General features: G+C 35.3%; 1 protein-coding gene across 5 annotated transcripts in view; it reads left to right on the top strand.

The window, feature by feature from the left end:
- Nucleotides 1–20,096, top strand: part of RUFY2 (RUN and FYVE domain containing 2) — a 36,159-nt gene extending 16,063 nt beyond the window's left edge. For 4 of the 5 annotated variants that reach the window (XM_045568872.1, XM_045568869.1, XM_045568871.1 and 1 more), the window contains exons 11-18: nt 1,250–1,417; nt 2,216–2,313; nt 4,750–4,869; nt 7,697–7,826; nt 8,142–8,236; nt 15,191–15,239; nt 17,657–17,734; nt 17,823–20,096. In XM_045568872.1, the coding sequence (XP_045424828.1) occupies nt 1,250–1,417; nt 2,216–2,313; nt 4,750–4,869; nt 7,697–7,826; nt 8,142–8,236; nt 15,191–15,239; nt 17,657–17,734; nt 17,823–17,966 (882 nt within the window). In that variant the 3' untranslated portion in view covers nt 17,967–20,096. Of the gene's footprint in view, nt 1–1,249; nt 1,418–2,215; nt 2,314–3,074; nt 4,501–4,749; nt 4,870–7,696; nt 7,827–8,141; nt 8,237–15,190; nt 15,240–17,656; nt 17,735–17,822 lie in introns of those variants that run through there. The other variant, XM_045568873.1, reaches the window with a different exon arrangement.
- The last annotated feature ends 1,480 nt before the right edge of the window (nt 20,097–21,576 follow it).

Raw genomic sequence — 21,576 nt, 5'->3', positions numbered from 1 at the left:
GTAACCACCACCCAGGTCAAGGAGAGAATGTTGCCAGCCTTTCTGTCCCCTTTGCTGCTTGTCTTTAATTTTAAGAAATTTCTTAAAATAAATAAATACATTTTTAAAAAGAAGGAAATTTCTTAATCCTTCTTATAAAAATTCTTTTGTTTTGGAGACAGAGAGTCTCGCTCTGTTGCCCGGGCTAGAGTGCCGTGGAGTCAGCCTCGCTCACAGCAACCTCAAACTTCTGGGCTCAAATGATCCTTCTGCCTCAGCCTTCTGAGTAGCTGGGACTACAGGCATGCACCACCATGCCCGGCTAATTTTTCTATATATTTGTAGTTGTCTGGCTAATTTCTTTCTATTTTTAGTAGAGATGGAGTCTCGCTCTTGTTCAGGCTGATCTTGAACTCCTGACCTAGAGTGATCGTCCCGCCTCAGCCTCCCAGAGTGCTAGGATTACAGGCGTGAGCCACTGCGCCCGGCCATAAAAATTTTTTAAGGAAAGAAATTAAAACTGAGTTATCTTTGGCCTTAACCACTTTATTGCCTTTTATTTTATTTTTCTATCAAGCAGCCCCCCAAACCAGAATAGGTTCAGAGAGACTCATTTCTTTTTGTTTAAGGAAAATTAATACTGAATTTATGAGGCATAAAAATATTTAATTCTTGAACCAGTAAACTAGTAATGATTAACAGAATGTAGAAAATGCTTTCATTTTAGCAAAAACTTTACTTGAGAATATTTAAAGTATTATGTTGTTATAGGGCCTGGTAGATTTCCTTTACTAGACACAAAAGTTGTAGTCTAGGCCGGGCGCGGTGGCTCACGCCTGTAATCCTAGTACTCTGGGAGGCCGAGGCGGGTGGATCGCTCCAGCTCAGGAGTTCGAGACCAGCCTGAACAAGAGCGAGACCCCGTCTCTACTGAAAATAGAAAGAAATTATCTGGCCAACTAAAATATATGTAGAAAAAATTAGCCGGGCATGGTGGCGCATAGCATGCCTGTAGTCCCAGCTACTCGAGAGGCTGAGGCAGTAGGATCGCTTAAGCCCAGGAGTTTGAGGTTGCTGTGAGCTAGGCTGACGCCATGGCACTCACTCTAGCCAGGGCAACAAAGTGACACTCTGTCTCAAAAAAAAAAAAAAAAAAAAAGTTGTAGTCTACATATTGAATGGAAAATCTTTCTTGGTCTTATTAACTGTTGTGTATCTGATTTTGACATTTTGAAGTGGCATGTGAGTTGAGGATATGTTGAAATTTCAGGATGTGGAAAATGAACTAGCAGTACAAGTGAGTATGAAACATGAGATTGAACTTGCCATGAAGTTGTTGGAGAAAGATATCCATGAGAAACAAGATACTCTGATAGGCCTTCGACAGCAACTAGAGGAAGTTAAAGCAATTAACATAGAGATGTATCAAAAGTTGCAGGTAAGAAATGTTCTTAAATTCTTGCAATTCCATTTTATATAAATTGAAAATGAATGTTTGTAGGAAGGGTTTGGTTTTTAAGAGATAAGTCTGTTTTAACTGTGCCATATTAGTTATAAAAGCCAGTGTCTTTTTGTCTAAATGGAAGCTTAAAAAATGTAATGAAAAAGGTATCAAAGAACAAACAAAAAAAATCACCTGTCTCAATTTGTTTCTTAATGCTGATAGATTAACAGTATGAAGATTAGATCTTTGGAGAAAACTCTTGATCCAAATACACGAGACATTTTTATGAACTTTTTACAGTATGGTCCTAAGAAAGATTTAATTTTGATTAAAATGCTTTATTATTATAATTGTTGTGAATCTTCTAATAAAGTCACAGTGCTATTAAGTAGGTGCTTGTTGCCAACAGTCCTTTACAATTTAATTAATTTGGAAAATGGCATATTTTTTAAGAATTTATTCTGTTGTCTTCCAAAAACATTGAAAGCTGAGGGTTTTTTCATTATTACATTTTAAAGAATTACATTTTTACTACACTTTAAATGAAGACTCATAGCACTGTTTTATATCATAGAATTATTTTAATGTAAAAATTAACTCTGCTTATTTCAATGTAATAATCCCATAGCAAAATGGTGTAAGAAACTTATTCATGTTTAAAAATCAAAATGCTACTCGGGAGGCTGAAACAGGAGGATCACTTGAGCCCAGGAGTTTGAAAACAGCCTGAATTAGACACTGTCAGAAAAAAAAAAAAAATCAAAACCACTATAGCTTTGTTTTTATAACTAGGGTTCTGAAGATGGCTTGAAAGAAAAAAATGAAATAATTGCCCGACTAGAAGAAAAAACCAATAAAATTACTGCAGCCATGAGGCAGCTGGAACAAAGGTACAGCATTTCCAGTCTTAGTTTCGTTTTTTCTTTTCTTCCCCCCCTTTTTTTTATTCAACTCTGACACCTGCCACAAAAAAATCCATCAGGAAGATGTAGATTAGGACATGTTTTTTGTTTAAGCCCAGCAGGATTTTGCCTTTTTGTTTTGGTTGTTGCATGGAATCAAGTTGCTTTATATTAGGCTGATTCATTTGAAGTTGCCATTTTGTAGATTTTTTTTAAAGGCCTAATATCAGCAATTTCATGTGGTTCAATCTACTACATAAAACAAACACACAAACAAAAACCTCAAAAAAATTAAAAGCAAACAAAATCCATGGTGGGATTATCCATGATTGATTTCCATGCATATTAATTGCCATATTCTTTGCCATTCACCATCTCTTTATCTAAAATCAAGCATTCTGAATTGGTGCTTTAGTTTTGTTTTTTTGAGCTAGGACCCTCAACCCGATCAAAGATATAATTTTGTTTAAATTGAATTGTTTTATATTGGCATTTTTCACTTTTATTGTTGGAAAATGTAATGTATTTCCATTGCCCTGTCATGTTGGTGTCAACATATGTCTAATCATTGCTTTCTTTGAATCTACTTATGAAAAACATAACTATTAATGCTTTATTGACATGAATATTCTTTTATTGACATCCTCTTTCTTCTTTTTTCTTTTTTGTTTTCTTTATCCCCATTTCTACATTTTGGACATTTTTATTACCTTTTTCTGTCTTTGATTTCTGTCCATTCCATTTTGAAGTGACAACGATTTGTTAACTCAAACTAGGACAATTGCAATGTCATTGGTGAAATGTGCCAGCAGTGACACTCAGGACCAGTACAAGCTGGTCAAAGATATATCTTTCTGAAAACAACTTGTATTTAAACAGACTGAAAGAGAATCAACAATTTTATAATATATTAAATAGAAGATAATTTATGCTATTAAGTATTCTAAAAGGGTATTAGGAGCCCTGTACATTTTTGGTCAGCTGCTATGGTAATATACACTGCCATAAAACAGAGTGGGTGCACCTGGATTTACAAAAATACATTCTTCAAACCTTGTGCACAAAGGCTGATTTGAGTATTGACCCTTTGGGGGTCAGGATTTTCAAATATAGTTTTATCTTTTTAGCTACTTTTTGATGGAAAATATAAAAATTGTTTTAAAATAAGTTAACCTTTGGTTTCACTATGTGTTGGCACACATATTTTTTCCCATTGGCCCACTCCTTGCCTAATGGCTCCCTTACTGATTTTTTAATATGCTTTAAAATAGTTTATAACCCAGATTGGACATGATCCTGTGCTTTAGCATCTCAGTTTTCCAGTTTTCCCTAGCACTCTTCTGTGATAGCACAACTTCAAGGCCTACCTCACTCTGACTTTTACTTTCTGTAATCTTAGAGAAAAGCTTGGGTCCACCCCTGCCATCTTAATACTTTAATTTAGATTTAGAGATAACTTAAATGTTACTCTCCTTTCCTTGGAAGCTGCACTTATATTCCTGAAATATGTAAGGGTTGCCTGATTGATACGATCTTAAGAAAGAAAGGAAGAGGCAGGTTTTTTTGGTTAGTTAAACAGAAATTTCTCTTGTGATTCCCTACAAGCAGTTAATGGCCCTTGAATCTTGAAAGATATTTTCTTATAAAAATATTGAGGTTAAATCTAAGAAGTCCTAGATGGCCAAAGGAAGGCAGGGAGTGGAGCTAAGCACAGGGAAAAGCAATGACTTACAAATAAAAATAGGAAAAACGAAAATCACATTTGAACTATTTTTTAATTCAATGTTGAGGAACCAAAATGATCTTTAGAGAATGATGCCAACTAGCACAGTTCTTTTTGAATCTTAAAATAATATACACGTGCACACACACACACACACACGCACACAAACAAACACAAACACCTAGAGCTTTGGTATAATTCAGTAAAGACCCTATAGGAAGAACTTGATTATCATTTGAAGTAATTGCAGGTCTTTGCTCTTGGCCTTGTAGCACACTTGATTCCTGGCATACACATCCTAGCATAAGGCTTCTTCACCTAGTGTAGACATAAGTACTATGCTTTTCATGGTTTTCTAAAAAGGCAGTAATATACCTATTATACTTTGAAATTTGATTCATTATGCTCTACATCAGTGGTAGAGGCTGTACTGCTTTGCATTGTTAATTATGAACAAGAAATAAAACAAATTTGAAGAATAGTATTCTGGGCATATTATATGTTATGTTGAAAACAAACCACAAAACAATTTCTAGACATTGTGTGGCTCTTTCACGTTTGAGTTTGTGAGTTTTCTCCCAAACTTTGTTTTCATTTAGAAATGTTTCTATTTCCCCATTTTTCTTTTATTTGTCTTCTTCACCCTTTTACACCCTAGTTCTAGCCTCAGTTTTACCCAAAGTTGATTTGAATTACACCAGATTGCAGCAAACAGAGAAGGCGCAAATGGAAGCTGAAGATGAGGACGAGAAATACCTACACGAATGTCTGAGTAAATCCGACAGTTTGCAGAAACAGATTTCCCAGAAGGAGAAACAGCTGTGAGTATTTTACTCTTGGAAACAAATACTTGTATTTAACATAGTGAACGCTCCTATTTTTTGCATCTCATGGTAGAATACTAATATTTTTATTTATCTAATGATGCCAGTTAGGTTATAGTATTCACTTTAAAAAACAAATCAGAAAATAATAATTGTGATACTACTTTTTTTACGCCCTTTATTGTTTACAGAGCACTTTCAATTCTGTCTTGCTATCTTCTTGCTCTAGGAGAGTTTTTTTCTGTTGTTTAACATTAATCTGATGGCCATTATATTTCTAGGTACTGAGTATATTAGACTTTTATAACTGCAAAGGAACTAACATTGTCAAAGAACATGCTGTTTTCTGAGAATATTTTTATTAATACTTCATATGATCTATATATGACAAATTAGGAAGGATATTAGTATTTGTCATTGTGTTGGAAAAAAGCAAGTTGCAGATAGTATGTCAAATATCTCATTCTTTATAAAATTAAAGAAAACCATGTATGTGCATATATGTTTACATATATGTAGAAAAGATTTCAAAGAATACACATTCTGGGGAATGGTCATCTCAGGGGAGTGATGGCAGGTTGAAAGGGGCATTTTAGTTTTTACTTTGTAAGCATCAGTATTTTTTTTTCTGACTTAACATGTGTCACTTCTGTTATGAAAAGAAAATAGAGGGTTATGTATTGTGTTAACAGATCATTAAAGAAGACCACATTCCATGTATGTTGTGTAAGTTGCTAAGCTGCCTTTAGATCTGTTGGTTGAAGTATTAAGTTCTTCTCTATCCTTGCTGATTTTTCTGTCTAGTAGTTCTATTAATGGGGGGAGGATTTCTTGAAATATCCAAATGTAATTGTGGATTTGTGTATTTCTCCTTTCAGATCTGTTAGTTTTTGCTTCTTGTATTCTGAAGCCCTGTTGTTTAGTGCCTACATATTTAGAATTCTTGGTAAATTGACCCTTTGTCATTATATAATGTACTTCTTTGGCTCTGGTAATTTTCTTTGCTCTGAAGTCTAGTTTTTCTGATATTAATATAGCCACTCCTGCCTTCTGTTGATTATTGTTTGCATTTTTCCATCTTTTTACTTTCAGCCCACCTTTATAATTTTTGAAGTTTCTTATAGACAGCATACAGTTCATATGTTTTTTAAATGAATTCTGCCAACTCTGTCTTTTCATGGTTATTTAGTTTATTTACATTTAGTGTAATTATTGATACATAAGAGCTTAAATCTGCCATTTTATTGTTTGTTTTTCCTGCTTTTTATTCCTCTTTTATTTTTCCTGCCTTCTCTTGGGTTACATGAATATTATTTAGAATTCCATTTTGATTTATCTGTAGTGTTTTTGAGTATATTTCTTTGTATAAATTTTTGTTGTTATTATTTATTAATTAATTTATTTTATAGTGGCATCATCATAGTTCACTGCAGCCTCAAACTCCTGGGCTCAAATGATCCTCCCACCTCAGCCTCCCAAGTAGCTGGGACGACAGGCACATGCCAATGATACCTGGCTAATTGTTTTTATTTTTTGTAGAGACACAGGGTCTTGCTGTGTTGCTCAGGCTGGTCTCAAACTCCTGGCCTCAAGTGATCCTTCCACTTCGGCCTCCCAAACTACTAGGATTATAGGCATGAGCCACTGCACCTGGCCTCAACATGAGTTTTGAAACGGACAAACATTCAAGCCGTAACAGACACCTTATTACTGTTGGGCAGTGGTGAAAGTCCAGGTTCCCCACTTGGCATTCTCTCATACTACCATAGCATGGCCCAGGGGGATACCTCATTATTGCCAGGGCAGGGTGGAAATCTAGGTTCTCCACTCAGCTTTTGCTGACAGAGGTATGGAGGGGGGTATGCATGGGTGTTTTCTCTGGTGTTTTGCTGGAATAAGATGTTTCTTGTCAAAAAGTTTTCTATCTTGCTAGGCTGTCTCTTTCCCAGCCCTTTGGCAAAAGAGCAGGTTCTTCTTGAGGCTTTTTGGTCTTTGCCCATTAGTGTTTATAGGTTGAGGGCTTCTTTAATACCCAATCTGGGCCAGGCGAGGTGGCTCACGCCTGTAATCCTAGCACTCTGGGAGGCCGAGGCGGGCGGATTGTTTGAGCTCAGGAGTTCGAGACCAGCCTGAGCAACAGCGAGACCCCACCTCTACTAAAAATAGAAAGAAATTATATGGACAGCTAAAAATATATATAGAAAAATTAGCCGGGCATGGTGGCGCATACCTGTAGTCCCAGCTACTCGGGAGGCTGAGGCAGGAGGATTGCTTGAGCCCAGGAGTTTGAAGTTGCTGTAAGCTAGGCTGATGCCACGGCACTCTAGCTGGGCAACAGCGTGAGACTCTGTCTCAAAAAAAAAAAAAATTTATTTAGCAATTACTATAATTCTCATGTCAGAATAATCCTTTTCATTAGGTTGTTATAAAATTTTTCACATGGCATAGAGATGTAAATAATTACAACCCCACATTCTTCCCCTTCGTTCCATTCCTAAGATGTAACCAGTTTAAATAGTATGGTGGCTGCCTTTCCATAGCATTTTCTATGCCTATACAATATTTGTATATACAGAATTAATAAATGATATAAATTATTTAGCAAGGATTCTTTTTGTGGCGGGCAAATGAACTGATACTTTGTGATTGGTAATCGCTGTGCTGCTGAACTTGTTTACCAAAAAGTATTTATGAAAGAAAATGTCTGAAGAAATGTATTATAAAGGCCAAAGTAACCAACCAAAAAAGATGCTCTTGTTAAAGAACACATACAGCTGTATGTGAGAAATAGCGCTGAGTTTCTGTGTATTATTTGTCATTCAAGGGTGCAACTGGAAACCGATTTGAAGATTGAGAAGGAATGGAGGCAGACTTTGCAGGAAGATCTTCAAAAGGAAAAAGATGCCTTATCTCATCTTAGAAATGAGACCCAACAAATCGTTAGTCTTAAAAAAGTAAATAGTGGTAAAACTTTAAAAATTATGTCTTGATGAATGTTAACTTATTTAAAAAGATAAATCATAATTTACATTTATACCAAGGAAACAGGATATACAGTATCTTAAAAAATATCAGTAAGGAGATTAAGTGAATGAAAAACAGCTGATACATAGAGCAGCTAGGAAAGAGCTTTAGACACAGTTCTGTTTCTTATAAAAAGCTAAAGTATTAATATATTTGTTCCTAATTAGTGGTATATATATTATACAATGTGGAGTTTCTTTTTTCTTTCTTTTAAATTGCATTTTCTGTCTTTTATTGTTCTGAAGGAGTTCCTTAACCTCCAGGATGAAAATCAGCAGTTGAAAAAAATATATCATGAACAAGAGCAAGCTCTTCAAGAACTTGGCAACAAACTTAGCGAGTAATTTCTCTTTTTTCCTTCAACTAAGTAGTTACTGGCTTTTATAAAAGGTGTAAGTGTACTAAACCGAATAGGCAGAAAAGTTTAAATACAAGAAAGAAAGAACTATTAAACAAGATAAAAACTGTAATGATTAATAAATAAGACAAGATTAGAGAGATCTTATTAAAAGTTATGTTCATTTTAGTAGGTCTTAGCTCTGAATGTTTCCCTGTAGACTTTTATAAAATTTCAGGGAACAGAAGGTCATTTAATATATTTTTCTCAGAAAAACAGAAGTTGAATTTTCAAAATATCCACAGAGTCTGTCTTTCAGACTGTTTTGAGAAGGAGCCAGCATCATGAGAAGTGGAAGTGGTTTTATGTTCTGGAGTCAGGGCTTAACTTCATATGATGTGGTCCTATTGCAGTAAAATGTCAGCGGGATCCTATAAAGAAAAGGAGAAATGGTGTTCTACCTTTCTTTTACACTCTTCTTTTTGTTCCTTATAGTCTGTGTTTTGAGTTAGCAGTTCTGTCTTTGTGCCTTGATTTAACATATTACCAGGTATTTGGAGTAAGCACAAGGTTTAATTTAGTATTGAATGTACCACTGCCATGTTAAAAAAAACCCTATCATTCTTTTTAATACAGAACAGTAAAAATGAGAAAGCCACAATGGCTCATAATCCCATCACCTGTCTAAATCTTTTTAGATGTTTAATATGATTAGAAAATTCAAATAGCACAAAAAGATATAAAATTTTAAAAAGTGCCTCTCCTCCCAAGTGTCAATCCTCAAAGTTAGCTAATCTCTGAACAAATCTGTGTGTAAACATCTTGTCATTTATATAGACAGAATTAGTATTATGTATGTGCATATATGTTGTTTGTAAAAATTTAACTCAGTAGAACTCATTAGAATGGAGACCTAATGGCTGAAGGTGGGATTCCATTAAGAAGTAATGAAACCGGCCGGGCATGGTAGCTTACGCCTGTAATCTTAGCCCTCTGGGAGGCCGAGGCGGGTGGATCCCTCAAGGTCAGGAGTTCGAGACCAGCCTGAGCGAGACCCTGTCTCTACTAAAAATAGAAAGAAATTATCTGGCCAACTAAAAATATATATAGAAAAAAACGAGCCGGGCATGGTGGCGCGTGCCTGTAGTCCCAGCTACTCGGGAGGCTGAGGCAGGAGGATCGCTTGAGCCCAGGAGTTTGAGGTTGCTGTGAGCTAGGCTGACACCACGGCACTCACTCTAGCCCGGGCAACAAAGTGAGACTCTGTCTCAAAAAAAAAAAAAAAAAAAAAAAAAGAAGTAATGAAACCAATTCAGGAACATAAGAAAGTAATTCACTAGAACCACAAAAGGATATATTAATATCAACCCTCAAAAAGAAAAAGCTATTTTTGTCTCTATAGCTTTTCAAAGAATAATGAATTTGCATTCTAGTTCTAATAAGCAAGATTTTGATTCCAATCTAGCATCCATTTATTGAGTACTTTGAGCCAGACCTTGTGTGCTATATGCTTATTACCTTATTTCCCATTTATTTATTTGACAAATACTTATTGAGCTTCTACTATGTGCCAGGCACTATGCTAAGTGCTAGAAACTTAACAGTGAACAATCCCCACAACAAAAAATAAACATATTTACATTTATTAAGATCATAAAGGTTTAATTTAAAATATAAGGGAATAGTAAAACAAGGAATGTATATTACTTTTTACCCATCTCCTACTTAATACTAGAGACTTTATAGTTGTATTAAAGGCATGATCATTTGAGTGTCTAGATGTTGCCCTCAGACTCTTGTTATTTCCTTTAGTCTGGGTCATTGTTTCTCAAATTTTATTTTGCAGGAAAGTTACTGCTCAAGGTTGGTTATATGAAACAATCTATACTGAACTTTATGGGGTATTTAAGGAATCTTTTTTTTTTTTTTTTGAGACAGAGTCTCACTCCATTGCCCTGAGTAGAATGCCGTGGCTTCGGCCTAGCTCACAGCAGCCTAAAACTCCTGGGCTCAAGCGATCCTCCTGCCTCAGCTTCCTGAGTAGCTGGGACTACAGGCTCATGCCAGTGCTAGGATTACAGGCGTGAGCCACTGTGCCCAGCCCTATTTAAGGAATCATCAAGCGTTATTTTGGCTACTTTTTCTCCTGTATACTGACTTGCATACCTAACCCATGTAATTCCACTGTATGCATGTTCTTCTGTAGTGTGTGGACTTTTATGTTAACATGAATATATGTTAGAAGGCTGGGTAAGGTGGCTCACGCCTGTAATCCTAGCACTCTGGGAGGCCAAGGTGGGAGGATCACTTGAATTCAGGAGTTTGACACCAGCCTGATCAAGAGTGAGACCCTGTCTCTACTAAAAATAGAAAAAATTAGCCAGGCACACCTGTAGTCCAGCTACTCAGGAAGCTGAGGCAGGAGAATCGCTTGAGCCCAGGAGTTGTAGGTTGTAATGAGCTATGATGACACCATTATACTCTAGCCAGGGTGACAGAGTGAGACTCTGTCTCCACAAAAACACCGTATCAGTGGATATAGATAGATATTCCATAGGATGGATGCTGTAAGTTAAACTTCCAAGTTTTCTTTTATAAGCAGTACTGCTGTGAACATCTTGTATGTATATTGATCTATCTTGATATATTTGAGTTTCTCTGAAGAGGAAGTTTGTAGAAGTGAATTGGTGGGCCAAAAAGAATGTACTTTAAAATTTTCAATAGTGCTAAATTGCCTTCCATCTCCAATCTGTACCCTCTGCAGTAGTGGGGCAGAGAGTGCCTGTTTATGATAGTATGATAGTTAAAAATCTTGAGGCGGGCTTGGTGGCTCACGCCTGTAATCCTAACACTCTGGGAGGCTGAGGTGGGAGGATCGCTTGAGGTCAGGAGTTCGAGACCAGTCTGAGCAAGAGCGAGACCAGCCTGAGCAAGAGCAAGACCCCATCTCTACTGAAAATAGAAAGAAATTATATGGACAACTAAAATATATATATAGAAAAAATTAGCGGGGCATGGTGGCGCATGCCTGTAGTCCCAGCTACTCTGGAGGCTGAGGCAGGAGGATCCCTTAAGCCCAGGAGTTTGAGGTTGCTGTGAGCTAGGCTGATGCCATGTCTCAAAAAAAAAAAAATCTTATTATTTTGATTTATATTTTTTTAACCATGAGCTAGGTTGACCATACTTATTTATATTTGTAGTTTATTTTCTGTAAATTGCCTGTTCATATCCTTTACACATTTTTTTTAGTTGGATTGCTCATCTTTTTCTAATGGGATGTTTGCAAATTAATTGTGCACATCTTTTTTTTTCCTTAGAAGTTTGTCTTTCATCCATTTACTTTATGATATGTATTTTTTTCCTTGCTTAAATTTGAATTTTTATGGTGCAGATTTATTGGAATTTTCCTTTATTACTCCTGAGACCATAGTCCCTAAAACATGGATAGCACCAGTTTTAGGTCAGAACATATTTTATCCTTTCTCAGCTCTAGTTCTTTGAAGGGACAAGAATTTAATCGGGGCTAGAGAAAGGATCAATGGCTTCTTCCATTGAGTTTTCCCAGACCATACTAATTTATCTGCTGAAACACTTTTACTTCTCTTCTCCTATTCTTATATGTTATCAGATTGAAATAAATAAAAACATTTCCCTCTGCTACACAGGATGATGAAATATTTCTTTAAAAACTTGTTGATGGTGAGGGACTGAGATTGGATCAATGCTGTTTAACCTTGCTCCTCATTTACCAGAATTGACTTTAGGCTTTATAGACCATTTAGGTTTTATTAAAATGGGGTGGGAACATCATGTATTTAACAGAATAATAATGAAACATATTGGAATGGTTTATTTGAATCTTCTTTTAATTTTGCAAAAAGGGAAAATTAAAATTTCAGAGTTATTCTTTCTTTTTTTTTTTTGAGACAGGGTCTCGCTCTTGCTCAGACTGGTTTCCAACTCCTGAGCTCAAACGACCCACCCACCTCGGCCTCCCAGAGTGCTAGGATTACAGGCGTGAGCCACCACGCCTGGCCAACAGTTATTCTTAAACTTACCATTTGAGCTCTGCATTTTCAAGTTAATACTAGATTTAAAAATTAGTACTCATTAATATCACTCACAGGAATATCTCATCCTTCTGCCACTTACCAGTTGTGTGGCCTAGGGTCAGTTATGTAACCTCTTTAAGCCCATTTCCCCATTTGTTAAATGGAGACTTATAAAATCTTCAAAGGGTTCTTTTTCTAATTAACTGAGAATAAGTATGTATGTGAAAACACCTAATACAGTGCCTTTCCTCATCACAGCCAGAATATCAGTTTCTTGACTGTAAAATGATTGGGGTGGATCTGGAAGTTACTTCCTAGTCATTACCATCTCAACTTGCCATTTTAAATGTAAATGGTTAATTTTAATTAGAAATATACTTTTGAAAATGAAATATTTACTTACTGGTTTATTATTGAAGGATTCAGATAGAGAATTTTTGATAGATTTTGGAAGGCTTTAAACGTTGTTCTTCTGAATGAATTATAATTATAGTAGACTAATTTGAGAATTAAATGAAAATAAGCCTAGAGGAAACTATTCATATTTGAAGAAAACATGGAACATATGAAATATTAGGATGGACTATTCAAGGAAGAAAATCTAGGCTAATTAGTATATCTGTATTATATTGACTGACAGTTTAAAATGCATGGAGTATTCTGTGAAGGATGATAACTAGCCTTTTCCTTATCTCATTGAGCCTTAAATTCTAGCAAGAAGAATTTTTAGTTTAGAAAAAGAGGGATTACCAGGACTCTTCCAAGTCTATATTCTGTAAATATTCTGTAAATGCTATCCTTTCCATTTAAAGACATTTATAGCTTTTTTTTCCCCCTTGAAAGTAAGGGTTTCAGGATTATCAGAGGCTTGTGTAGTTTATGGATATTTTCCTGTGGCATCATAATTGATTGTATCACATTCATTATATTCATTCATTCTTTTATTTATTCATTTATTTATTTATTAACAAATGATAGAGTCTTGCTGCATTGCCCAGGCTGGAGTGTAGTAGGCTGGTGTCATCATAGCTCACTGCAACCTCAAAACTCCTAGGCTCAAGTGATCCACTTGCCTCAGCCTCCTGAGTAGCGGGGACTACAGGTGTGCACCGCCACACCCAACTAATTTTTTTAAAAAATTTTTTGTAGAGACGAGGGTCTCACTATTTTGCTCAAGCTGGTCTTGAACTCCTGGCCTCCAGCGATCCTCCCACCTTGGCCTCCCAAGTTGGTAGGATTTAGACATGAGCCACCATGCCCGGCCTCTTTTATTTTGACCCATTTCTATGCTGTTTTCATGCTAAGGTCAGAATATTTTCACACATTTAAAATATATGTTCCCTAATAAAAGCTAATTAAAACAAAAAATGGATACCTATTTCCTCTCTATTTAGGACAAGGAGAAGATATTCTTGTACATTACGTTTATTGGAATAGTAACTGATGGCCTTCTGTAGGACACTTTGGCTATATATATATGTCATAGGGAGACAATCTTTTTTGAGTCCATATTTGTGAATAGAAAGCATTTTAATCAGGAATATATAAATAGTAAATTTTCATAACTATTTTTTGTGGTCAATGCCATTATGCCACTGTCATTCCATATTCAGTTTTTCTATGTAGCACACAGATAAACCATTACTGTTGTGGCCATTATTCCCACCAGAGTCAGTTTTCCTGAGGCACGTTTTATAGATGTGAATTTTAGCCAAGAAAATTTGATTGTTCTGTCAACATTTTTACAGTGTATAGTTTTACATTTATTATTTCCACCATAAGAGTCAGTGTAAACTAGATTTATGTCTTGGCATGAAGAGCACCTGTAGGGCAAAGAAGGTTTGTAATGTTCTGTTTCAGTAGCAGAAACTGAAATATTTGATATAGCTTTTGATCCAGTAATTTCATTTCTAAGAAAAATAATACAGATTTTCTAGTCATTCAAATTTACTTTTTTTTTTTTTTTAACCCCCTTTTCTTCCAGGGATGATTCCAATTTTAATGAACAGCTTTTGTGGTGAAAAATTTGAAACAAGTTGAAAGTTTAACGGTATATCATAATTATATAAACCATTTTATATTCTTTCATGTTATATACCAACCCACCAGTTACTAAGTATCTGCCACATACTATAGTGATGTGGCAGATACTTAGTAACAAGTCAGTAGCTGTAAGCTGTTCAGGATATATTAAGTGAAAAGAGCTGGTTATAGAAAACTATGTAAATAATAATTCCATTTAAAATACACATATAGACATGTAGAGAAGATTATCTCTGGGTAGTGGGATCACTACCAGATCCCACTATTTAATACAATTACTGCTTTTTATAAATCTGTATTTTCATTAACATATGTATTTACAAAAAGTAGAAGAGCATCACAACTATGTCTTCTGCAATATTTTCTTCCTTAGCACTTTTATATCTGCTGGATGCATAGTGTATATAATGGTTAGCATGCAGGCTTTGGGGTCACAGACCAGGGTTTGGACCTTGGCTCCTCCAGTTACCGCCTCTATGACCTCTTACAAGTGACTGAACTTCATCAAGCCTTTTTTCATTGTTAAAATAGGCTTTTGTGAAGATTAAGTACATGCAAAGGTTACAGTATAGTGTCTGGCACATAGTAAATATATAATAAATGAGAGCTATTAACATCATCATCATGTGAACATGCTAATATTTCTTTCCTTAGAAATACAAGTTGTACATCTAAAAAATAGATTTTGGCTTTAGGACATTTAGAAAATATACGAAAATATTCTGGTCAGAGAAGATCATTAGGATCACATACTATTAAATATATACAATTTTATATCCTATGAAAAACCAATATCTAATGAATTACTAGGTATTCTGTATTTAAATATGTGTACTAAAATTTGGACTTGTTATCTTTTTAGATCGAAACTTAAAATAGAGGATATAAAAGAAGCCAACAAAGCATTACAGGTGAGTAGGAAATGTTTTCCTTAAGTAGGAAAGTATAATGTATGTGAAAGTCTCCAATAAAAGGCAAAGCCCTGTATAAATCTAAGGTATTATTAATGAATCCCAGGATGTATGAAGGCAGAAGCATCGAATGGGGAACTTGGATGATGGGGGTTCATTCAGCTCTTTCTGGCACCTCTAGAAATCACACTATTATTAAATAATAATGTTCTTGTTGGAAATTGACTTTAGAAATAAAATTTTGTCCACTTCCCTATGAAGTGTGGCACTATAGAGTGAAACTGCCTTTGAACTTAAGAATCCTTGAGTTCCTATGCCAGTCTGTTACTTGCTAGTTTTTGACCTTCAACAAGTCACATGTCCTCATTGAGCCTCAGTTTCCTCTTCTGAAATGGGCTTATTTCTGCATAGGGTTGCTTTGAGTTTTGAATAGGTTAATACATATGCAAGTGGTGGGTACAATTTATCAGTATATGGTTGTGAATGTGTCTGGATGCAAGAATCCCTTCTACAACATAGAAAAAGACAGTGTCTCTGTGAGCACTTCAGTGACAGGTGGCTTCCTACCCCATAACTTATTTCATTTTTTTTTATCAAAGTGTTACATGAAAATAAAAAAACATTGCTAAAAAGACTTAACACCAAAAAACATTGTAAAAAAGACTTAACACCGAAGTTAAAAAAAAAAAATGGTAGTGGTCTCTTGACTGCCCCAGATGAGGAACTAGCCTAGCTACTTTCAGTTCTTTTACCTGTTTCTTCTGGCATTTATCCCTGTATTTCTAAATAATATGTAGTATCTGCTGTTTGCTCTTGATTCACCGATTTTAGGGCTATCTGTTGACTTCTTAACACGGTGGGTGAGTTTTGGTCACTCTCACCGGAGTCTTTCTGTACTCCCAGTATAATTTGTGGCATTCATTTACTTTATATTCTTCATTATGACTATTGAATTGTTCCTTACTGAGCCAGGTACTGTGATTTTGTTTTCTTACTTGAACTATTAATACTTTTTATTTCCCCCTGAGTAATTGCTCTTCTCTTTAACATCTGAGTTTTCTCATACCTTCAAACACTTCTATAAAATACTTCTTGATAAAGTTTTTTTACATGGTAAAATGTATCAGGTAATAATAGGTTAGTTTATTTTTTCCTTGGAATCATTCCTTCAAGTTCAAGAGTTCTCTACTCTACTGCTCATGTCTAGTCTGGTTCCTCCTGTCCTGACAGTTCCATTTGCTGGTATTCTCAGAATACGCTTTATCCTTCTCTTACGTGGGAGTCCTGTTACCTGAACCCCAAAACTTCTCTGTTGGTTTACTCCCTTGTTTTGGGCAGCACATCCTTCAGTAGCTTCCTGAAAAATGGTGGATGAAGATAAAAATTGTAGGAATTTGCACATCTAAAACCAGCCTGACCGAGACCCTGTCTCTACTGAAAATAGAAAGAAATTATATGGACAACTAAAAATATATATAAAAAAATTAGCTGGGCATGGTAGCACATGCCTGTAGTCCCAGCTACTTGGGAGGCTGAGGCAGGAGGATTGCTTGAGCCCAGGAGTTTGAGGTTGCTGTGAGCTAGGCTGATGCCATGGCACTCACTCTAGCCTGGGCAACAGAACAAGACTCTGTCTCAAAAAAAAAAAACAACAAAAAAAAAACCACTTGCATACCCTCTGCTCAGCTTATAATAGAATATGTTCATATCTCCTGTTGGCACTTTCCTCCTTATAGTAATCCTCTATTTTGTGGAAATCATTATTTTGCCCAGGAGTTGGAGGTTGCAGTGAGCTATGACCATGCCCCTGCACTCCAGCCTGGGTTGACAGAGTGAGACTCTATCTCTGTTGAAAAAAAAAGTAAGGTCTTATCTACAATAATGAACTCAAATATCTGATTTGCCAATTTTCTTCAGATTTTAGGGCTTTACTATGTATAAGGTATGCATAATGCCAAAATCTTGCATTTCACGTAGTGAAAATTTCTCTTTAAATGTTGGACTAGAAAATCTTGAAGGTTCTTTTCCTTAAAAGAGAATTCCCATCAATAATAGATTTTTATTTCTTAAAAATATTTTATCCTGAATACGATCAAATATATAACAGTTGTAAAATGAACTATGTTTGATCATATCCAGGAAGAGTAAAATGAAGTGTTACCCAGTTTCACTATTTATCATTATATTGGCAATCTTGTTTATACTCAATACACATCTCCACTCCCAACCCAGGATATTTTGAGGCAAATTTCACACATAGTTCATCTACAAATGTTTCAGTACATCTCAAAGAAAAAAACTTTTATTTCTGCTTCTTCATATATTTATTTCTATAAAATGTTCTTGGGCAAAAAAAAGTTTTCACATGTAATTTTTGGTGTTACCAATTTAAGCATTTTGACTTTTCTTCCTACTAGGGACTGGTTTGGCTAAAAGACAAAGAAGCAACACATTGTAAACTTTGTGAAAAGGAATTTTCACTCTCTAAGAGAAAGGTAAGGGAGCTAGGAAGTGAGTCCCAAAATTTTGGTGCAAAAATGCCTCCAACTATGTTTATTCATAGATTATTTTCTCTTTTGATAGCACCATTGTAGAAACTGCGGGGAAATTTTCTGTAATGCCTGCTCCGACAATGAACTGCCTTTGCCTTCCTCACCAAAACCAGTACGAGTCTGTGATTCCTGTCACGCGTTGCTCATTCAGAGATGCTCATCTAACTTGCCATAGGACTCCAGAACTAAATCTTGATGATCCAAGTACCTACAATGAATGTTATGTATGATCTGTATGTATACAAGACAGCCCTTCTTAAGCAGCTTTCAGTCAGTATTGGTACCAGTTTATTTTCCACATACTCAACTCATGGTAATTAGTTGTGATTTGATATTTCCTTCCTCATTGTTATTCAAAAAGAATTTAGCAGAGCATGCTTAAAAATGTTAGCCTGATTTTTAATTGATGTAATAATCATGAACACTTAATTTCATTGAAAGGCCAGATAGCATAGCTAACACACATTTGCCTTATCTTGTAAAGGCCTTCTTAAAAATAAGGCTTCAGATTGTTTTATTCTTCCAAATTCTGTCAAGTTGATATTTGATGGTGCCTGAAATTCTTTTAATGCACTTTAAAGCTTCACAGGTCTCATGGAGACTGGAAATGCATAAAACTTTTTAGAAGTATTAATATTCCAATTGAAGATTTTTCATTATCTTGGTAAGATTTCAATTTAACTCTATTTATTTGCCCCTTCTTCCCCTTTCCCTCTTTTGCATTAGAAAGGACCAATATTTTGTCCTAAAAAATTTCCTTAAGTGTTTTCAAAATTATTGTCATGCTTACCTATACCTTTCAGATACAGTGGATTTAATTAAAGGGGCATTATTTGGCCTCAACATTTTTTCTTCTAATCTTGAAAGGAAGTTACATGTATATATCATACTTTTACCTTAAGTTAGTTATTTGCAGATCTCATGTGCTACCTGTCTCACTGAATTGCTTATTTAAGGTGGCTCAGACAGCCCTTCTTAAGCAGCTGTCTGCTTAAGACCCCCTCAATTCAAAAATGAAAACAAGAATCTCTCCCCTGAAAAAAAAGTATGTATAAAAGCAGGGGATTACAGGTTCCTTATAAAGATTCTCCTCTCTAAGCATTACAAATGAGGAAAAAATTAAAACTTTGCCTTTTATATTACACAGAGGTTTGAATAGTTCAAGAAATTTTGTATTATATTGCCACTGGAGTAACTTTTAGGAAGCATTACATTGCAGCAGTCTACCACTGCATTATATGCCCACAGTAAAATTACACCAATATACTGGTCACCTCTATGCCAGGGTATTGAGCAGATGAAAATACAGTCTCTGTCCCACTGTGAAATATATATTTGAACTATTTGAAGCTGACTCAACGAACACTAATCCAGTTATACTGTTTATAGCATACTAAGAATCTAATCTGTAAAAATTAAGTTACCTCTATATAAACAGCATCACAGTATCTTTTTAATTTTTTAGCCATGCACTTTAAGTTTGTGAGCCTATCAAAAATGTATAGGAATTTTACATCACTTAGAAGCATTACATTTTGTGATTTATCAAAACACTTTCCTCTCCTCCCCCAAAATAGTTACTCCACAGGATCTTTCCTCATGAGTATATACTGTCATTCAGATTTAAAATTATGAAATTTTCTAATTGCCAAAGCATGAGACTAATATTTTACTTGAAGATCTATTATCTCCAGAACCCATAAATTTTCAGCTTTTGAGGTCAACTTCAGTATCTTGACATATTTTTAGATGGTCTTTCTTTTGAATGATAGAAATGTCCTCAAGAAGGAATTATATTCTTGAATGAACCATTTTGTATTGATGGGATAGATTAACATTTTTTATGACTGTTGAAAATGAGAAGCATAAATGAAAAATTTCAAATAGGTGTTTTTTATTACTGTGCTTGAACAAATTTTAAAGTAACTTAAATTCCAAGAATGATTTCATTGAACAAATAAACCATGACTTCTAGTCACCCTTCTAACTTCTCGCCATTCAAAACATGTCTCACCATTCATTTGGGCTTTTTCTTTTAAAGGCAGCTTTTATGAATGCAACTTGCTTCGTTTTTGACTCAAAAACCACTTATAACTTTGAGTTTTTCCTTTTACAAAATGTTCACAATTTGTGATTACGAACCTTTTCCTTTTCAAAAGATTTCACATACCATTCCCTTACCTAGCAGTACTACTATAATAATGCTATCATGGTGCCAAGGAATTGCAATTGTAATTCTTCTATTCTGTAATGTTTTAAAAATAAAATGTGAATTTTATAAACCAAATAAAGATCTGAAAAACTAGCCTGCCTAAAAAGGGCAACTTTGATTTCTAACATTTTATGCTTTTACTGCGTAAAGATTTTAAGGGGAAAATAAATGCACATGTGCCTTTCAAAAGACAGGTGCTGTGAGCCCTCGTATTTAAGTAGCTGCTTCAAGGAAGTGACTGCAAGTATTAAGATGAATCATTGCTTGAGTCAAGAGGCTCCAGGCCAGGAGTTCAAGGCCAGCCTGTACTACATAGCAAGACCCCGTTGATGTGTGCTGTAGTCCCAGATATTTGGGAGACCGAGGCAGAAGGATCACTCGAGCCCAGGAGTTTTGAGGTTGCAGCGAGCTATGATGACACCACTATGCTCTAGCCTGGGCAACAGAGAAGACGACTGTCTCAAAACAAACCAAACAGCTTCCAAATATACAGGCTGTCACAGCTCCCTCTTCTAACAGCAGAAATCACTCCTTAGGAGTCACTTGTTCTAAATCTTGAATTAGACATCATATCCAGTACTTTCTACCACTTTGATACAGTAACCGACACAAAGCATTCTAGGACAGACACCATACTATTATCTCCCACATTGACATTTATTACATTAATAACATTTCTAGCAAAAACAATAACAAGTTCAGTTAACTGAATTCACATTGACAGGTTTCATTTTGATCCATTAGCCAATTCGGAAAAAGCCATATTGATGAAAGGGATTAAACTAAAAACAGCACCTTTTCCTTGCTACATATAGTATTTTAAACTAAAACTCCAAGCAGATTATCAGATGCAAAAAACCCAACTGCAGATTCTTATTTTAATTGACTATAACATGGATTTGTCTTACATTTCTTTAAAGTAGTCATTTACAGTTATTTTAAAACCATATGCTCCATTGGGCAGGAAACTGAAAATACATCTGTGAAAATTATACTCCATAGTAAATACCTATGTACTTACACTGAATTCTCATGTCACTGAGAACCTTAACCTACTCTTAAGACATCTTGAGATAACGTACAACTTTCAATTTTCTAGAAACATTTTTGGTACTTGGGTTGGTCAAGTGTCACGGGGATTTTACTCCAAAATCTAGGGTTAGAATTTAGAACTTCCAATGCTCCCATCCCCCAGTTACACAATTACGAATACTCAGAAATCCAGATACCTCTTATATCATCAACATTCCAGAGCTAAGCCTGATAAATTACATTTGAGAAAGAATAACATGGAACTAATTAGCTGAATTTATACTCCTGAAGCTACCTCATCTTTAGGCTTTATATTTACAGTGTTGTCCAGGAGAAATTAACAAAAAAAGTTACACTAACTATATTTGTGAAGCTCTATTTCAGATGTCTACTTAAGACTTGTAATTTATGCAGAGGTGAGCCATTATCCTCTAAAATTACACCATTCTACTTAACAGAGCTAATAAAATACACCAACCCAAATCTTGTGAAGGCAGCACATCTTTAAGAGTAACTAGTATATAAAAAGTATCAACATCAG

This window comes from Lemur catta, chromosome 14, assembly GCF_020740605.2.
Source record: "Lemur catta isolate mLemCat1 chromosome 14, mLemCat1.pri, whole genome shotgun sequence".
NCBI lineage: Eukaryota > Metazoa > Chordata > Mammalia > Primates > Lemuridae > Lemur > Lemur catta.
This window is presented reverse-complemented; position numbering and strand designations above follow the sequence as displayed.